At 41.9% G+C, this 21337-nt stretch overlaps 1 protein-coding gene across 1 annotated transcript in view; it reads right to left on the reverse strand.

Moving 5' to 3' along the window:
* Positions 1-9092: 9092 nt before the first annotated feature.
* The window catches only part of LOC114647293 (hexokinase HKDC1-like), an 86204-nt gene continuing 73959 nt past the window's right edge, over positions 9093-21337 (reverse strand). Inside the window, exon 18 of the mRNA XM_028795966.2 lies at positions 9093-9474. Within this exon, the coding sequence (XP_028651799.1) occupies positions 9336-9474 (139 nt within the window). The 3' untranslated portion in view covers positions 9093-9335. The remainder of the gene's footprint in view (positions 9475-21337) is intronic.

A 21337-nucleotide genomic window follows, 5' to 3' on the forward strand; every position in this document is an offset into this window, starting at 1 on the left:
AGTGGTGTGAAAAACTATTTGCCCCCTTCCTGATTTCTTATTCTTTTGCATGTTTGTCACACAAAATGTTTCTGATCATCAAACACATTTAACCATTAGTCAAATATAACACAAGTAAACACAAAATGCAGTTTGTAAATGTTGGTTTTTATTATTTAGGGAGAAAAAAAAATCCAAACCTACATGGCCCTGTGTGAAAAAGTAATTGCCCCCTGAACCTAATAACTGGTTGGGCCACCCTTAGCAGCAATAACTGCAATCAAGCGTTTGCGATAACTTGCAATGAGTCTTTTACAGCGCTCTGGAGGAATTTTGGCCCACTCATCTTTGCAAAATTGTTGTAATTCAGCTTTATTTGAGGGTTTTCTAGCATGAACCGCCTTTTTAAGGTCATGCCATGGCATCTCAATGGGATTCAGGTCAGGACTTTGACTAGGCCACTCCAAAGTCTTCATTTTGTTTTTCTTCAGCCATTCAGAGGTGGATTTGCTGGTGTGTTTTGGGTCATTGTCCTGTTGCAGCACCCAAGATCACTTCAGCTTGAGTTGACAAACAGATGGCCGGACATTCTCCTTCAGGATTTTTTGGTAGACAGTAGAATTCATGGTTCCATCTATCACAGCAAGCCTTCCAGGTCCTGAAGCAGCAAAACAACCCCAGACCATCACACTACCACCACCATATTTTACTGTTGGTATGATGTTCTTTTTCTGAAATGCTGTGTTCCTTTTACGCCAGATGTAACGGGACATTTGCCTTCCAAAAAGTTCAACTTTTGACTCATCAGTCCACAAGGTATTTTCCCAAAAGTCTTGGCAATCATTGAGATGTTTCTTAGCAAAATTGAGACGAGCCCTAATGTTCTTTTTGCTTAACAGTGGTTTGCGTCTTGGAAATCTGCCATGCAGGTTGTTTTTGCCCAGTCTCTTTCTTATGGTGGAGTCGTGAACACTGACCTTAATTGAGGCAAGTGAGGCCTGCAGTTCTTTAGACGTTGTCCTGGGGTCTTTTGTGACCTCTCGGATGAGTCGTCTCTGCGCTCTTGGGGTAATTTTGGTTGGCCGGCCACTCCTGGGAAGGTTCACCACTGTTCCATGTTTTTGCCATTTGTGGATAATGGCTCTCACTGTGGTTCGCTGGAGTCCCAAAGCTTTAGAAATGGCTTTATAACCTTTACCAGACTGATAGATCTCAATTACTTCTGTTCTCATTTGTTCCTGAATTTCTTTGGATCTTGGCATGATGTCTAGCTTTTGAGGTGCTTTTGGTCTACTTCTCTGTGTCAGGCAGCTCCTATTTAAGTGATTTCTTGATTGAAACAGGTGTGGCAGTAATCAGGCCTGGGGGTGGCTACGGAAATTGAACTCAGGTGTGATACACCACAGTTAGGTTATTTTTTAACAAGGGGGCAATTACTTTTTCACACAGGGCCATGTAGGTTTGGATTTTTTTTCTCCCTAAATAATAAAAACCATCATTTAAAAACTGCATTTTGTGTTTACTTGTGTTATATTTGACTAATGGTTAAATGTGTTTGATGATCAGAAACATTTTGTGTGACAAACATGCAAAAGAATAAGAAATCAGGAAGGGGGCAAATAGTTTTTCACACCATGTCTGCACTGAAGGAGCTGCTATTAATCTCATTGTACATGTGTATAGTGACAATAAACGGCATTCTATTCTATTCTATACTTCACACATCACATCTGGCATGGAGGTTACGCTTCCTGTTCTGCGGTGGGAGCACAACACACAAAAGTGGTCCAGGGACTTGTCATACAGACACTCATCGGTTCCTAAAACAAAATTTCTGCAGTGGGAAAACGCGTAGTGTTAGCAGTATAAAATGACACAGCGAGTAGAAATTATCAGGAAGAGCTTCGTGGGCAAGCAAACCCATCACAACCCCATTCAAAGCCATCAAAATGCAATTTATTTTTCAACTGATTGTTTTTAGCTTTAGAGCAAATAATCCTCACTTCTGCATTGCAGTAGCCTTTCTTAGAAAAGGACTGAAGAGACGAAATATACAAGGCAATTGGAAAAGAAAATGAATAGAACTCAGTAGGTCAGCAGATGGCCGCAGGTCACAGAGTCGATGGCACCAGATGAGCTACTTTTGTATTCATGCGGCTGGCCAGCTGATGCTATTACCACTGGTGGCCTTCCCCCACCTCATGTCACCAGAGTCACCTTGGCATGCAGTGCTCATTTTCATGCTGATGTGTTTAGTTGTGTCTGCCCAGGTCTGCACATCTTTCTCTCGGTCACAGGCGGCATTACTTTAAAACAAATCATTTAAATTCATCCAGTAATCAACATGGCATCTCAGTCTTCAAAACAAACGAGGCATAGGGATGTGGGTTTGGACACTGAATGGCGCCATAGGATTGTACTGCCTCACTGCACCTGCACCTGAGTTCAGTTCCTGGCTGAGTGGCATAATGTGTGTGAAGGAAATAATTTTTATACACTTAATAGATATTATACATTCATATATATCCAACAAAGAATAAGTGTCTGTGTGTCCTGCCAGTTCTATGTCTCTGCCATTCTAAAAGACGGCGCATCACAAACATATGTAGTCATAAAATGCACTGCATTTGTCATTTCAATAGATGGCACATCACAAACATTAACATGGTTTTTATGAATCCCATGCCAAATGCCATATAACAGAGACATATTCATTGCACGGTACACTGTAAACATTAACACGGAGGCCTACATTGATTACTTATATTTCAGTTCATCTTAGACAGGCAGCACAGCTAGTGAAAGGATAAGTGTCTGTCGTTCAGTTGCTCTGTCTCAATCATTCCAACAGATGGTGCATCACAAACATTAACACTGCTTGTACGAATCCCATGCCAAACAGCATATAACAGACATAGATAGATAGATAGATAGATAGATAGATAGATAGATAGATAGATAGATAGATAGATAGATAGATAGATAGATAGATACTTTATTAATCCCAAGGGGAAATTCACATTTTATAATATACAGTGGGGCAAAAAAGTATTTAGTCAGCCACCAATTGTGCAAGTTCTCCCACTTAAAAAGATGAGAGAGGCCTGTAATTTTCATCACAGGTATACCTCAACTATGAGAGACAAAATGAGAAAAAAAAATCCAGAAAATCACATTGTCTGATTTTTTGAAGAATTTACTTGCAAATTATGGTGGAAAATAAGTATTTGGTCCATAACAAAAGTTCATCTGAATACTTTGTTATATACCCTTTGTTGGCAATGACAGAGGTCAAATGTTTTCTGTAAGTCTTCACAAGGTTTTCACACACTGTTGCTGGTATTTTGGCCCATTCCTCCATGCAGATCTCCTCTAGAGCAGTGATGTTTTGGGGCTGTCGCTGGGCCACACGGACTTTCAACTCCCTCCAAAGATTTTCTATGGGGTTGAGATCTGGAGACTGGCTAGGCCACTCCAGGACCTTGAAATGCTTCTTACAAAGCCACTCCTTCGTTGCCCAGGTGGTGTGTTTGGGATCATTGTCATGCTGAAAGACCCAGCCATGTTTCATCTTCAATGCCCTTCCTGATGGAAGGAGGTTTTCACTCAAAATCTGATGATACATGGCCCCATTCATTCTTTCCTTTACATGGATCAGTCGTCCCGGTCCCTTTGCAGAAAAACAGCCCCAAAGCATGATGTTTCCACCCCCATGCTTTACAGTAGGTATGGTGTTCTTTGGATGCAACTCAGCATTCTTTCTCCTCCAAACACGACGAGTAGAGTTTTTTCATCTGACCATATGACATTCTCCCAATCCTCTTCTGGATCATCCAAATGCTCTCTAGCAAACTTCAGACGGGCCTGCACATGTACTGGCTTAAGCAGGGGGACACGTCTGGCACTGCAGGATTTGAGTCCCTGGCGGCGTAGTGTGTTACTGATGGTAGCCTTTGTTACTTTGGTCCCAGCTCTCTGCAGGTCATTCACTAGGTCCCCCCGTGTGGTTCTGGGATTTTTGCTCACCGTTCTTGTGATCATTTTGACCCCACGGGGTGAGATCTTGTGTGGAGCCCCAGATTGAGGGAGATTATCAGTGGTCTTGTATGTCTTCCATTTTCTAATAATTGCTCCCACAGTTGATTTCTTCACACCAAGCTGCTTACCTATTGCAGATTCAGTCTTCCCAGCCTGGTGCAGGTCTACAATTTTGTTTCTGGTGTCCTTTGACAGCTCTTTGGTCTTGGCCATAGTGGAGTTTGGAGTGTGACTGTTTGAGGTTGTGGACAGGTGTCTTTTATATTGATAACGAGTTCAAACAGGTGCCATTAATACAGGTGACGAGTGGAGGACAGAGGAGCCTCTTACAGAAGAAGTTACAGGTCTGGGAGAGCCAGAAATCTTGCTTGTTTGTAGGTGACCAAATACTTTTTTTCCACCATAATTTGCAAATAAATTCTTTAAAAATCAGACAATGTTATTTTCTGGATTTTTTTTCTCATTTTGTCTCTCATAGTTGAGGTATACCTATGATGAAAATTACAGGCCTCTCTCATCTTTTTAAGTGGGAGAACTTACACAATTGGTGGCTGACTAAATACTTTTTTGCCCCACTGTATAAAAAATTATATATATATATATAAAATGTAATTTGCATTACATTTGTCATTCCAACAGATGGTGCATTACAAATATTTGTAGTAATGCATTTCATTATTATAAATAAGTGTCTGTGTCAATTCCAGTTGATAGTCTGTTATTCCAGCAGATGGTGCACCACAAATATTAACACTACTTTTATGAATAAAATACGAAATGGCATATAACAGAGACATATACATTGCATTTGTCATTCTAACAGATGGTGCATTGCAAACATTCGTAGTAATGCATTTTATAATTACAAATTACTTCTGTGTGTCCATCTGGTTGTTATGTCTGTCATTCCAACAAATGGTGCATTGCAAACATTTGCAGCAATAAAATGCATCGCATGTTTCTTTCCAAGAGATGGTGCATCAAAAGCATTAATACTGCTTTTAAGCATTCCATACCAAATGGCATATAACAGAGGCATAAACATTGTTTGGTGCACTGTAAATGTTAATGTTGATGTTAATATTGATTATTTAGATTTCAACCCGTCTTAGATGGGTAGCACAACTAGTAAAAGATAAATGTCTGTGTGAAGGTCCAGTTGTTATGTCTCTGTCATTCCAACAGATGGTGCATCACAAACATTAACACCACTTTTATGAATCCCATTCCAAATGGCATGTAACAGAGACATTTGAATTTAAATTATCATTCCACCAGATGGTGCATTACAGCATTTTATTACTACAAATAAGTGTCTGTTTGTCTGTCCGGTTGCTGTGTCCCTGTCATTCCAACAAGTGTTGCACCACAAATATTTGTAGTAATAAAATGCATTGCGTGTCATTCCAACAGATTTTTGCAAACGTTTGTAGTAATGCACATTACAACTAGAAATGTTTGTGATGCTCCATCTGCTGGAATAACAAATGCACTGCAGCTGGTGGCTCCTGTTTGAAACTCAATGCTGACACAACAGCTTTTGTTCTTCACAGTCTTGTAAAGGACAAAATAGAGTCGCATTACAAGAAGATGGGCAATGTTGAGATTTTATTTTTTCTTTCTCATGCTTGACTTTTTTGTTTAATGTCATTTTTTTGCATAATACATAGTATAGCCCACTGTTATATAACTGGATTTTTTGGATTATAAATATGGTCAGTCGGTGTGGTTTCAAACAGCACAGTCCCACCCCCACAGCTCAGTACTGACCCTGTGATGAGGCAAATTTGGGCACTATAGGTCCTCCATATTTGATAATGTGAAGGGTAGCAGACAAGCAGAGCCACTCAGCAGCTCCACATGGACCTGGGTTTGAGTGCCTTGCCAGTTTGAGGGTCCCTGTTTCAAATTTCCAAGTTCAAATCCTTTGTCAACGTGTCCATCTGCCTATTTCTTCACCTATTTCCTTCCACCCTTCTTCCCTGTAAGAAGGCGGCCATGGTCCTCCTTTTCTTCTCAACTAAATGCTTAGTTGGGACTGTCCCATTACACCCAATCAGGGGTTCAGCTCTTTCATAAAATAGTGGTTTGTGTGCCTCCACAGCACCATCTTGTGACCTCTTGTGTTCCTGCTCCCTGTTAAAGGGTCAGAACTTCTGGCTACCTGTTCTCCCAGCAAACAATTCTATTCAATAGACAACTCCTATATAGTGTGCTCTGTCCCTCTCCTGATTGCACGTTGCCTGATGTGAAGGAAACACGGGTGTCAGCTAGCCCAAACCCTGACACGAACACAGAAGCACAGTCCCGGGTTCAAATACTGGAAGGTTTAATTATATTTACCTCCAAAACAATGATATAAACACAAAGAAATACACAAACACAGGTCTTTTCTCTCCACAATTCCTTCTTTCTTTCTTTCTCCCTACTGCACTGCCCTCCTCCACTCAAGCGTTGCTCCACTACCTCCCAGCTCTGACTGGCATGGATAAGGAGTGTGGTCCCGAACCCCGTAAATGCAAAAAAAAAAGGGGCTCTGTTGGGCCCTTGAGCAAGGCTCTTAACCTGCAATTGTTGAGCGCTTTGAGCAGTGAGAAAAGCATTATATAAATGTAAAGAATTAATTATTATTACAGACCCAGGAGTACTTCTGGTGCCAGGAAGCACTTCCAGGTCACATGGAAGTCCATTATATAATAGGGAGCTTGTCTTCCTGCAGCACCCTCTCGTGGCACCCAGTGACCCCAGCCGGGCTGCCCTGATGGACTACATTTCCCAGCATGCCCTTCTGGCTTCCCACTGAGCCATCTAGCATGCTGGGGGAATCAGAACTCCCCAGTGATATCTTTTCTTTTACAGGGGCTGTGTGTCCATCTCTTCATTCCAGGTCTGCTTCCTGTTTCCTTCCCAGCCGGAATGCCCGTTCAGCCCATATGACGTCTACACTGAGTAAAAGTGGCCTGAGCTGCCTTACTCATTTTGTAATCTACTCAGTTAGCTAATGAAAGGAGTCATTTTGCTTCATTTCTCATTGTGCCCTATGCAGTAAATCAGGTTAAAATTGTTCAATTTTGGGGGGTTTCCATCTTTTATCTAATTACAGGAAAGGTAGTGTGACCTGCAGTTAGACAGAAGTTGCTCTTTCCATAGTACCTCCTAAGCGACTAATTCAGAGAGAGCATTAGATCACTGAGGGCCTCTGCCGTCCAAATGCAGGCCAAGTTACTGTGGCCATGCCTTCCAGGCTCTAAATGACTGATCTCTCTTTGTCTTTTCCCCTTCCATGGCAGGATGCTGAAATGGAATCCAAAGCACAAGTTTCCATCCATAACCCCCTGAGGTACCTTACGCTGTGGAGTAAAACTGTGAAAGCGTCACAGAGTGTAAGGACTAATCAGTCAGCATTGCTTTTTTATGCTGGAGAAGCCCAAAGCATTCCACGGTGCTTTCAGTGTGGAAAACTGCTTCCATATTTGTAGCCAATGAGCCATTTGAAGTGACATACTGCAAAGATCAAAACCTCAGATTGTATCATTTTAAATAGCACCATTACATTATGAAGGTAGTGTCAGAATGTTTTTCCAGGAAGAGTTCAATTGTTTCAATCTTTATAGAATACTAGCCATGTGCGGCCAACTATATTGCGCGTGTTAAAGTTGTTTGTGAAGGGCTCCCTGTTGTGAACTGGGCCCTTCGTCGCACAGCATTATGATTTTTTATAAAGGAAACAAAATTACAAAAGAAAACCCTTGGACATTGATTCGATAGGAACGGCCCACTCGGACTCACTGTCCGAATAGTAATTATGTGGTGGTGTAGGAGCATTTCTGCTTTTCTCTGTTCACAGTCCATCTTGTTTTCACGACGCTGTCGTTTCCTCTCACAATCTCTTCTCAACCTTTCTCCAATCTCGCAGGTTGCTTTGTGGCAATCCAAAGAGTAAGGCAATATACACGGAGTAATGGTTATAAAAGGGGGACACACAGGTATCCAGGCTCTTTAAAGCATAAATAGGGATCACTTCACTGACATGTGAGCAAGCCAGGGTACAACTGTGAGACGCGCAGCACTCGCCGGCTACAACGTAACAATAATAATTTCCGGAACGTGCTGTTACGTTGTCATTCATTTTACCCACTGTCTTTCTTTCATTCATATGTTACGTAGGCACGTACCTTTTATCTTCGGCAATCTCATTCTCCAACCAGGCCTCAGGAGCTAACCAGCGTAACACTGTCCACCACCCCTTTCGTTATTCCGGCACATTGTTGACATCCGTGAGTAACAACAACGTACTAAACTGGAAGGTGGTCTACGCATGCGTGGAATTCACGGACAAACAAAGATCAAGATCCAAATGAAGATTATATATAAAGATTAGTTAATTTAAAGCACAACAATTTGTTTAGTTTGAATGTCTGTGTTTTGAGGTGTGACTGGAGTACTACAGTCTTCAGTACTATAAGCCTGGAGGAGATTCTTAATGCAATGCCTATGTTTTAGCTGTCTCTCTACTGCCATCTAGTGCTTCTTCTTCTAATTCATTCGCGGACAAACAAAGATCAAGATCCAAATGAAGATTATATAGAGAGATTCTCCTTCCCAATCTAGTGGTTATTAGCCATTCTGGAGTCGCACTACACAGAAACTAACGACTGGAAATTAGGTGTTTTGTTGGATTTCCTATTACCACCAAGACTGTTGTACTGTTATCTTGTTTTTTCATTTTGAAATGCCAATTCTGCTGTGAAGGGCACTATATAAAAATGTGATAAGGAAAGATGTCCAGCAGTCTCATAATGAGATCCTTTGCCATTTCGCTTGACTTGGTTGGGGTCAGAGCTGAACCCACCATAGACGCACTCGCAAACAAACATTTAATACCAGGAGCTGCTTAAAGTCACCGGTCAACCTGGGACTGTGACGTGATGGAGGGCAGGGTCTCAGAGACAGATTCATGAAACGTGACCTACTTGGCCTGTAGCCCCCTTTATGATTTTCTTTACTTGCAGCAGCAGTCCAGCGTTCTGCTTTGCTTTCCACCGCCAGGAAGCAATTCATATCCTTCACCAAGACCAGTTTTGTCATTTTTATTTAAAAAATGGATTATTAAAGGCACTATAAAAAGAAAAAAACAGAACCCATTTTTAATAGTGAACTTTACAAGACTTAGCTGCAGTCTTCTGAAATTGCTCACATTCCTCTGTCTTCTTCTCCCATGAATTTGAACTTCCTGAAGGTCCATTTTATTTATCACCGAAGGAATGTCATGAGCCTCCCCAGCAGTGAGACCTCCTCCTTCACTTATCCTGGCCAGATTACGCAGCGCTGTTAATCCTTTTGGCGACGGCGGTAATGAGGGCTGCTCCTTTGCCGCTTCCATCTTCAGACAGCACAAATGTGACGTCACAGTGGGGTGCGAGTTCTCGGACCGTCTCCTTTAAAATCCTTGAGAAGCTGAAAGAAGAAAAGAAATATATGGAGTCAGAGCGTAGAGGAGAAGGTAAGGTTTGTTTCCTGGCAGGTGAGAAGAAGAGATCAGTCTGATCGCCCTGAGGTTTAGAAAATCAACTTGCCAGACACAGGAGCTCTTCAAAATTCTGTCCTGTTAAAAAGATGTGTGCATGGCGTCGGTCAGGGCTCCACTGATATCATGCCTTAAATTCACAGTCTCTACTCAAAAGAGAAGAACTCTCAGTTCAGGAAGGCCACTTGGCTGGCCAGTACCTCCTCTAACCTTTAAATAAAAGCTGCCCAGGTATCAGGATTACCTCCCTGACGTTCATTTGTTGCACATCCTTACAGTCATTAAGCTACTGAAACGTCACGTGTGTGCCTCATAAAGGATAAGTTCAGTACTATCCATCCATCCATCCATTTTCCAACCCGCTGAATCCGAACACAGGGTCACGGGGGTCTGCTGGAGCCAATCCCAGCCAACACAGGGCACAAGGCAGGAACCAATCCTGGGCAGGGTGCCAACCCACCGCAGTAAGTTCAGTACTAGCATGGTATATATGCATTTGCTGCTTGAAATTGTGTTCTAAAATTAAATGCTTTCTATACATTTTAAACAAATATAGTAAAGCCTGCACTGGTGCTTTACAATAGAGGCTAATGGGTCAAGGAGCATCACTGAAAAATACTTAGGGGTCAACACTTAACCTGTGACACTACACCTGGGTCGGTGTTCACCATTAGAGAGGCACTATGAAGTCTGAAATATACAGTTGTGCTTGAAAGTTTGTGAACCCTTTAGAATGTTCAATATTTCTGCATAAATATGACCTAAAAAATCATCAGATTTTAACTCAAGTCCTACAAGTAGATAAAGAGAAACCAGTTAAACAAATGAGACAAAAATGTTATACTTGGTCATTTATTTATTAAGGAAAATGATTGAATATTACATATTTGTGAGTGGCAAAAGTATGTGAACCTCTAGGATTAGCAGTTAGTTTGAAGGTGAAATTCGAGTCCGGTGTTTTCAATCAATGGGATGACAATCAGGTGTGAGTGGGCATCCTGTGTTATTTAAAGAAAAGGGATCTATCAGAGTCTGCTCTTCACAACACATGTTTGTGGAAGTGTATCATGGCACGAACAAAGGAGATTTCTGAGGACCTCAGAAAAAGAGTTGTTGATGCTCATCAGGCTGGAAAAGGTTACAAAACCATCTCTAAAGAATTTGGACTCCACCAATCCACAGTCAGACAGATTGTGTACAAATGGAGGAAATTCAAGACCATTGTTACCCTCCCCAGGAGTAGTCGACCAACAAAGATCACTCCAAGAGCAAGGAGTGTAATAGTTGGCGAGGTCACAAAGGACCCAGGGTAACTTCTAAGCAACTGAAGGCCTCTCTCACATTGGCTAATGTTCATGTTCAGGAGTCCACCATCAGGAGAACACTGAACAACAATGGTGTGCATGGCAGGGTTGCAAGGAGAAAGTCACTGCTCTCCAAAAAAAAACATTGCTGCTCGTCTGCAGTTTGCTAAAGATCACGTGAACAAACCAGAAGGCTACTGGAAGAATGTTTTGTGGATGGATGAAACCAAAATAGAACTTTTTGATTTAAATGAAAAGCATTATGTTTGTTCCAACTACAGAGGGATCACACTCCTCAGCCTTCCTGGAAAAGTCTATTCAGGGGTTCTGGAGAGGAGGGTCCGTCGGATAGTCGAACCTCGGATTCAGGAGGAACGGTGTGGTTTTCGTCCTGGTCGTGGAACAGTGGACCAGCTCTACACCCTTAGCAGGGTCCTGGAGGGTGCATGGGAGTTCACCCAACCAGTCTACATGTGTTTTGTGGACTTGGAAAAGGCGTTCGACCGTGTCCCTCGGGGAATCCTGTGGGGGGTACTCCGAGAGTATGGGGTACTGGACCCCCTGATAAGAGCTGTTCGGTCCCTGTACGACCAGTGCCAGAGCCTGGTCCGCATTGCCGTCAGTAAGTCGAACCCGTTTCCAGTGACAGTTGGACTCCGCCAGGGCTGCCTTTTGTCACCGATTCTGTTCATAACTTTTATGGACAGAATTTCTAGGCGCAGCCAGGGTGTTGAGGGGGTCCGGCTTGGTGGACTCAGGATTGGGTCACTGCTTTTTGCAGATGATGTTGTCCTGTTTGCTTCATCAGGCCGTGATCTTCAGCTCTCTCTGGATCGGTTTGCAGCTGAGTGTGAAGCGGCTGGGATGGGAATCAGCACCTCCAAATCCGAGACCATGGTCCTCAGCCGGAAAAGGGTGGAGTGCCCTCTCAGGGTTGGGAACGAGATCCTGCCCCAAGTGGAGGAGTTCAAGTATCTTGGGGTCTTGTTCACGAGTGAGGGAAGAATGGAGCGTGAGATCGACAGGCGGATCGGTGCGGCATCCGCAGTGATGCGGGCTCTGCATTGGTCTGTCGTGATGAAAAAGGAGCTGAGCCGTAAGGCAAAGCTCTCAATTTACCAGTCGATCTATGTTCCTACCCTCACCTATGGTCATGAGCTATGGGTAGTGACCGAAAGAGCGAGATCGCGAATACAAGCGGCTGAAATGAGTTTCCTCCGCAAGGTGTCTGGGCTCTCCCTTAAAGATAGGGTGAGAAGCTCAGTCATCCGGGAGGGGCTCAGAGTAGAGCCGCTGCTCCTCCGCATCGAGAGGAGTCAGATGAGGTGGCTTGGGCATCTGATCAGGATGCCTCCTGGACACCTCCCTGGTGAGGTGTTCCGGGCACGTCCAACCGGGAGGAGGCCCCGGGGAAGACCCAGGACACGCTGGAGGGACTATGTCTCCCGGCTGGCCTGGGAACGCCTTGGGATTCTCCCGGAAGAGCTAGAAGAAGTGGCCGGGGAGAGGGAAGTCTGGGCATCTCTGCTCAAGCTGCTGCCCCCGCGACCCGACCTCGGATAAGCGGGAGACAATGGATGAATGGATGGATGGCGTTATGTTTGGAGAAAGAAAAACACTACATTCCAGCATAAGAACCTTATCCCATCTGTGAAACATGGTGGTGGTAGTATCATGGTTTGGGCCTGTTTTGCTGCATCTGGGCCAGGATGGCTTGCCTTCATCGATGGAACAATGAATTCTGAATTATATCAGATAATTCTAAAGGAAAATGTCAGGACATCTGTCCATGAACTGAATCTCAAGAGAAGGTGGGTCATGCAGCAAGACGACGACCCTAAGCACACAAGTCATTCTACCAAAGAATGGTTAAAGAAGAATAAAGTTAATGTTTTGGAATGGCCAAGTCAAAGTCCTGACCTTAATCCAATTGAAATGTTGTGGAAGGACCTGAAGCGAGGAGTTAATGTGAGGAAACCCACCAACATCCCAGAGTTGAAGCTGTTCTGTACAGAGGAATGGGCTCAAATTCCTCCAAGCCAGTGTGCAGGACTGACCAACAGTTACCGGAAACGTTTAGTTGCAGTTATTGCTGCAAAGTTGGGTCACACCAGATACTGAAAGCAAAGGTTTACATACTTTTGCCACTCACAAATATGTAATATTTGATCATTTTCCTTAATAAATAAATGACCAAGTATAATATTTTTGTCTCATTTATTTATCTGGTTTCTCTTTATTTACTTTTAGGACTTGAGTGAAAATCTGATGATGTTTTAGGTCATATTTATGCAGAAATATAGAAAATTCTAAAGGGTTCACAAACTTTCAAGCACAACTGTAATTAGGAATGCATGGCCAAAGTTGTTCCAGCAACGTGATGGATTTCTGGTGTATGGTTGTTTTAGACTTAAAAATACTCAGTTTATTATGCCATTTTATTAAATGACCTACAAACACAAAATACGTTTTGTTCAATCCTGTAATGGTATTCTGACAATTATCAGTAGTAACTGAGTATACTGTATGTAGTCCATTACCCATCATCAGCAAGCTGTTTTCTGCGAATTGCCATGAGCACAAATCAAAGTTGGTTAAGATCATGCAATAGTGTGGCGGAACGAGGTGTAATAAATAAATGGTTGACCAATTTGGAGAAAGAGGTAGCGCAAGACAGCACCTTGGAACTTGATGTCACAAATGATTGCCTGATGTTAGCTTCTGCACTGCATTTTAAGAAACTTCGGTATAGCACAGCTTTTAAAAGTGCTTTGTGCTGACGTGACATGGATCAGAAGAACAGGGCAGCTATTCCTGCTCTCAAGTTTACATGAACACGGCCAAGGGGAACAGTCACAGGTGCTGCTGCACTTACTCCAGACTGTGTGTGCAACCAAAAAATTGAAACCTGAGCATCAGTGGTTTTGCTCCATAGGAACCAAGTTATCGTAACCATTCTATAACATTTAAGTAATTATTTATCCCTTGCTTATGCTGATCTTTCTGATCATAAAATAGGTCATTATGATAGCAATTGATGAGAAGAATTCATAATTATCTATCTATCTATCTATCTATCTATCTATCTATCTATCTATCTATCTATCTATCTATCTATCATTAGTGTCAGGGCTGTTGCTCTTTTTAATATACATAAGTGACCTGGTGGTTACAATAAGGTGGTTACATTTGCAGGTAATACCAAACTAGACAGAACTGGACATAATGTAGAATCAGCCTGCTTTTTAGAGATAGATAGATAGATAGATAGATAGATAGATAGATAGATAGATAGATAGATAGATAGATAGATAGATAGATAGATAGATAGATAGATAGATAGATAGATAGATAGATAGATAGATAGATAGATAGATAGATAGATAGATAGATAGATAGATAGATACTTTATTAATCCCAATGGGAAATTCACAATTTTACATAGGGAAATGGACAGCACACAGGCTGGGCAGATTTCGTGGCAGATGAAAATTAATGTTACATGTAAAGTATTACAAATAGGAAGTAAAAATGTTAGGGCTGAATGCACAATGGGAGGTGTGGAACATGAAAGTACCCCTTATGAGAAGGACTTAGGAGTCATAGTGGGCTCATCACTATCAGCTGCCAGTCGGTGTTAAGAAGTGCCCCAGTGTGGACAGTACATGTCAAGGGAGGTTATAGATAAACTGTACAGTAGGTATACAGTATGTCTGCTGTGGCTACTGATTTTCATTTTAACCAGTTTCATAATTAGAAGCCAGTAAAATGTCAGATAAAATATACAGTAAAAAAATGTTAGATTTGAATACATAGTGGGAGGTTTGAAACTTGAAAGTCCACCTTATTTCGCCTTATACAATTTCTTGTATTAGGAATTTGTTAGTTTTCGCATACCCCTTGGGGTCAGAGCGCAGGGTCAGCCATTGTACAGCGCCCCTGGAACAATTACAGGTTAAGGGTCTTGCTCAAGGGCCCAGCAAAGTAGGATCTCTTTTGGCAGAGACGGGGATTCGAACCGGCAACCTTCTGCATACCAGCACAGATCCTTAGCCTTAGAGCCACCACTCCGCCCCAATGAGAAGGACCTGGGAGTCATAGTGGACTTGTTAATATCCAGGCAGTGTACAGAAGTGGGCAGCACAGTGGCGCAGTGGTAGCGCTGCTGCCTTGCAGTAAGGAGACCTGGATTCGCTTCCCGGGTCCTCCCTGTGTGGAGTTTAAATGTTCTCCCCGTGTCTGCGTGGGTTTCCTCCCACAGTCCAAAGACATGCAGGCATTGGCGATCCTAAATTGTCCCTAGTGTGTGCTTGGTATGTGGATGTGTGCCCTGTGGTGGGCTGGCGCCCTGCCCATGATTTGTTCCTGCCTTGCACCCTCTGCTGGCTGGGATTGGCTCCAGTGGACCCCCGTGACCCTGTGTTAGAATGTAGTGGGTTGGACAATGACTGACTGACTGACTGTACAGAAGTGAAAAAGAAGGCTTACAGAGTTTCAGGTTATATAGCGCCTTGATGTGTGGAGCACAAGTCACAGGACGTTCTGCTCAAGCTTTATAACACACTGGTGAGGCCTCATCTGGAGTCCTGGGTGCAGTTTTGGTCTTCAGGCTACAAAAAGGACACAGCAGCACTAGAAAAGATCCAGAGAAGAGCGACTGGGCTGAGTCCAGGGCTACAGGGGATGAGTTATGAGGAAAGATTAAAAGAGCTGAGCCTTTACAGTTTAAGCAAAAGGAGATTAAGAGGAGACCTGACTGAGGTGTTTAAAATTATGAAGGGAATTAGTCCAGTGGATCGAGACGGTGACTTTAAAATGAGTTCATCAAGAACACGGGGACACAGTTAGAAACTTGTTAAGGGTAATTAGTGCACAAACATTAGAAAGTTTTCCTTCACACAGAGAACTGTAGCCAGTAACTAGTGTGGTAGACAGTTGGACTTTAGGGACTTTCAAAACTCAAGCTGATGCTATTTTATGAGAATTAAGTGGACAGGACTGGCAAGCGTTGTTTTGCTGAATGGCCTGTTCTCGTCTAAATTTTTCTAATTTTCAAAAACAATATGCACTTGCATCTACAGATTTATAAATGGTTAATTAAAGTTTAAGGAGGTTATGCTCAAGTTATATAATGCTCTAGAGGGGCCTCACCTGGGGTACTGTGTGCAGTTTTGGACTCCACATTACAAAATAGAGAAATTCCAGAGAAGGACAACTAGGCTGATCCAGGGACTGAGAGGTAGGAGTTATGCGGACAGATTAAAGGAATTGAAACTTTCTATTTTAAGCAAACAGAAACTAAGTGGGTGGCACGGTGGCGCAGTGGTAGCACTGCTGCCTCGCAGTTAGGAGACCTGGGTTTGCTTCTCGGGTCCTCCCTGCATGGAGTTTGTATGTTCTCCCCATGTCTACGTGGGTTTCCTCCCACCGTCCAAAGACATGCAGGTTAGGTGCATTGGCGATCCTAAATTGTCCCTAGTGTGTGCTTGGGTGTGTGGGTGTGTGCGCCCTGCGGTGAGCTGGCACCCTTCCCGGGGTTTGTTTCCTGCCTTGTGCCCTGTGTTGGCAGGGATTGGCTCCAGCAGACTCCCGTGACCCTGAAATGGATGGATGGATGGAAACTAAGTGGAGATGTGATTTCAGTATTTAAAATTATGACAAGAATAAGTGGAGTAAATCCCAGTTGTTTCTTTAAAATAAATTCATCAACAAGAACACGGGGATACAGTTGGAAACTTACTTTAAGGGCAGGTTACACAAAAATGTTAGAAAGTTTTCCTTCACACAAAGAACCACAGACACATGGAGTAGATTACCAAGTAGTGTGGAGGAGAGCAGGACTTTAGACACCTTCAGATCTCAACTTGATGTTATTTTGGACAATTTAGATAGATAGATAGATAGATACTTTATTAATCCCAATGGGAAATTTAGGTGTATGTTCTAATCCACTCGAGAGCGTGGGAAGTCATTCACAATACCTGAACCACTTTCACGATTGACTAATGAACGTTACTTTATTTTGCATTTATTTTCATCACTTGATTGGATTATTCTTGATCTGTCTGTGAGATACGGTGTATTTGTTTTTTCTTCATTATTTACGTCACTGCACTTTCATTTGTTTGTTTTCATAGCTGTGAAGAAAAAAGGAAGCACTTTAAATATACTCATCCGATGTGCTCATTGAAATGTGGGATTATTGGAAGCAATTTGAAATGTGTTCATTGTTTACATTATTTATGTAATGAAGACATTGTACATAAATTCATTTTCATGCTGTATTTTTTTTTTTTTTTTACTGTTTTTTGTATTAACAACCAGTCCAGAATTCCAGCCTTAAAGATTTTTAAGGTTGTAACCCAGGGAATGTTTTCACATGTGCAGTCTGAAAGATGCAGTTTTGCTTTCTTAATTTAAGCAGGCTCAAGGATGTTATGTTATGATGATTTTCTATCATATACCTGCACCCATACATACAGTGGTGTGAAAAACTATTTGCCCCCTTCCTGATTTCTTATTCTTTTGCATGTTTGTCACACAAAATGTTTCTGATCATCAAACACATTTAACCATTAGTCAAATATAACACAAGTAAACACAAAATGCAGTTTATAAATGGTGGTTTTTATTATTTAGGGAGAAAAAAAAATCCAAACCTACATGGCCCTGTGTGAAAAAGTAATTGCCCCCTGAACCTAATAACTGGTTGGGCCACCCTTAGCAGCAATAACTGCAATCAAGCGTTTGCGATAACTTGCAATGAGTCTTTTACAGCGCTCTGGAGGAATTTTGGCCCACTCATCTTTGCAAAATTGTTGTAATTCAGCTTTATTTGAGGGTTTTCTAGCATGAACCGCCTTTTTAAGGTCATGCCATAGCATCTCAATTGGATTCAGGTCAGGACTTTGACTAGGCCACTCCAAAGTCTTCATTTTGTTTTTCTTCAGCCATTCAGAGGTGGATTTGCTGGTGTGTTTTGGGTCATTGTCCTGTTGCAGCACCCAAGATCGCTTCAGCTTGAGTTGACGAACAGATGGCCGGACATTCTCCTTCAGGATTTTTTGGTAGACAGTAGAATTCATGGTTCCATCTATCACAGCAAGCCTTCCAGGTCCTGAAGCAGCAAAACAACCCCAGACCATCACACTACCACCACCATATTTTACTGTTGGTATGATGTTCTTTTTCTGAAATGCTGTGTTCCTTTTACGCCAGATGTAACGGGACATTTGCCTTCCAAAAAGTTCAACTTTTGACTCATCAGTCCACAAGGTATTTTCCCAAAAGTCTTGGCAATCATTGAGATGTTTCTTAGCAAAATTAAGACGAGCCCTAATGTTCTTTTTGCTTAACAGTGGTTTGCGTCTTGGAAATCTGCCATGCAGGCCGTTTTTGCCCAGTCTCTTTCTTATGGTGGAGTCGTGAACACTGACCTTAATTGAGGCAAGTGAGGCCTGCAGTTCTTTAGACGTTGTCCTGGGGTCTTTTGTGACCTCTCGGATGAGTCGTCTCTGCGCTCTTGGGGTAATTTTGGTCAGCCGGCCACTCCTGGGAAGGTTCACCACTGTTCCATGTTTTTGCCATTTGTGGATAATGGCTCTCACTGTGGTTTGCTGGAGTCCCAAAGCTTTAGAAATGGCTTTATAACCTTTACCAGACTGATAGATCTCAATTACTTCTGTTCTCATTTGTTCCTGAATTTCTTTGGATCTTGGCATGATGTCTAGCTTTTGAGGTGCTTTTGGTCTACTTCTCTGTGTCAGGCAGCTCCTATTTAAGTGATTTCTTGATTGAAACAGGTGTGGCAGTAATCAGGCCTGGGGGTGGCTACAGAAATTGAACTCAGGTGTGATACACCACAGTTAGGTTATTTTTTAACAAGGGGGCAATTACTTTTTCACACAGGGCCATGTAGGTTTGGATTTTTTTTCTCCCTAAATAATAAAAACCATCATTTAAAAACTGCATTTTGTGTTTACTTGTGTTATATTTGACTAATGGTTAAATGTGTTTGATGATCAGAAACATTTTGTGTGACAAACATGCAAAAGAATAAGAAATCAGGAAGGGGGCAAATAGTTTTTCACACCACTGTATATGGAGACACTTGTGAGGTCCTCTGCTCCTTCTCGACCACCCAGGTCTGCTGTTGAACGGTGTCAGGTGGTGCCATCTCTGCGTGGTATCAGACCTCAATCCAGACTCTTTTAATGTGTAGCTCCTGGTTGGTAGAATGTGCTGCCCACCTATGGGCGGAGTGGTGGCTCTGAGGCTAGGGATCTGCACTGGCAATCGGAAGGTTGCCGGTTCGAATCTCGTAAATGCCAATAGAGACTCTGCTCTGTTGGGCCCTTGAGCAAGGCCCTTAACCTGCAATTGCTGAGCACTTTGAGTAGTGAGAAAAGCGCTATATAAATGCAAAGAATTATTATTATTCGAAACTCTCGCTCCCTCAACGTGTAAGCGTTTGAAGGCTCTCCTGTTTGGTGAGCTTCAGTCTGACTTGATAGCCATTAGGTTTTGTAAATCAGGGAATTGCAAAGAGCTTATATTTGGTTTTGAGTTTTTCAGTTGTGGAAATCAATTTTGTACCCTCGCCTTGTAACACTTGTTCCCAAACAGACCTCCAGACTAATGTTACACGATTATGTTCACCTTTTATGTAAGCCATTTTGGATAAACGTGTCTGCTAAGCAAAAAAACGTAAATGTAGTGTATATTTATAGACCATTTGGACAAGTATTCAAATTTTACAGATATCGAAAGTCAAAGTGCACCTGTAAATTACTTTGCAATGACGCTCCAAAGACACTACTGTATATATATATAAAATTATAATCCTGAATCACCTAACCTGCCAGTGCTTACAGTGTAGATAACAGATAAGGTAATAAGTTCATAATTGTGCTATACTGTATGCCTTTATTTGAAAATGCCATAGGATTACGGAATAGATGCTCATATGACAGCTGTTCATGTAAATGTGACAACTACATTATTATGATTCAGCCAGCTTATGTTTATTTCTTGTTTTTTATTTTAATATTTTTGTTGATTCTGTATTATTATGTTTGATCTGTCTGTTATTATGTAAATGTTGTTAGCATTGTTATCTTTTTATTATTTAGGTATTGTGTTCTGTTGTCTTTCATCGTTTGTGTTGTGTGGGTGGGGCCAGCATGATGTCACTGATAAAGCTCCGCCCTCAGTCTTTATCTCTCCAGCCACAGTTCCAGTTACAAGTCCTTTGACTGTGGATGAGAGCACATTTGTATTTGTATATTTGTTGCATTTATTGTGTTTTTTTTTAACTTTTCCTTCTCTTTTTGGGATTGCTGTCGTTTGGTTCATCGATTGGACTTGTTTGTCTTGGATAGCCTTTTTCAGCTAAATCCTCTTTGCTTATTTTTGCCTTTTATATTTGATTATTTCCTGAATTAATTCGGCATTTCCAAATGTTCCTTGTTGGACTTCTTTCTCTAGCCAGAAGTTTCATGATTTCCTCTGCCTTTGTGGGCATTTTTGTGCATTTTGGAACATTTTGAAGTACTTTTAAGTTCACCATTTTGGGCCTCAATTAAATTCAAATTAAGATATGTTTGGACCTCTTGGTTTCCTGCTCTGTTTCCTCACCTAACATGAGAAATTATAATACCCTGGAAATACCCCAAGTATGCAGGCCACTATTATAAAAAAAACATTCATACTATATGTGTAAGCATGCTAGATGGATACCATGAAAATCATTTTAAATATTTTCAAATTTTTTGACACATCAGTGCTGCATAATGCATATCCCATATCTTAAACCACCAAAAACTCATAAATATCTTACTTGACCAGTCTTTGTTTCATTTAGTTGACAATCAAATGAGTGATTCCTGTTTTCTCCTGACTACCTGCTCCTTCAATTACTTTACTCTTCTAGCAGTCCTACATGATTAACGTTGTCTTAAATGTATTGTGCTGAGTTGCGTCTTTCGTAGCGTTGTCCTGTTTACAAGCTCTTTGTGTGTCTACGTAAATATGGCTCCCCTGGAAACAAAGGGGGAAGGATAACACTGTGGAACCGTGGTCCCTCATGATAATTTGTCTTGTCAATCCCATCACCTGCATCCGGGTCATTCACTATTTAAACAGGAGGACAAAAAAAGATCCCGTTTTACTACACCGCCAATTCATTACAACGCCAGGAGAAAGCAGCGATCCAGATCATTTACAGTACACTTTTTTGTACTTGCCACTTTCAACACCTGAAAACTTTGCCTTCACGATGCAAAACTCCAGGGTTCTGGACTACACTGATATACAGAGGATAAGCACGGTGAGACTGTCTCTTGTTGTTTGGTGAGAGGAGCAAGCCATCATTTTCATCCATATATAATTGCCGTAGGACACTTTTTCCAGCTGAAGCAGGTTCACAAACATTCATTTTCCATTTAATCTTCTGGACTGTTATGTGTTTTCTGTGTGTCTCACTGATTTC

Source organism: Erpetoichthys calabaricus, chromosome 2 (genome assembly GCF_900747795.2).
Source record: "Erpetoichthys calabaricus chromosome 2, fErpCal1.3, whole genome shotgun sequence".
Classification (NCBI taxonomy): domain Eukaryota; kingdom Metazoa; phylum Chordata; class Cladistia; order Polypteriformes; family Polypteridae; genus Erpetoichthys; species Erpetoichthys calabaricus.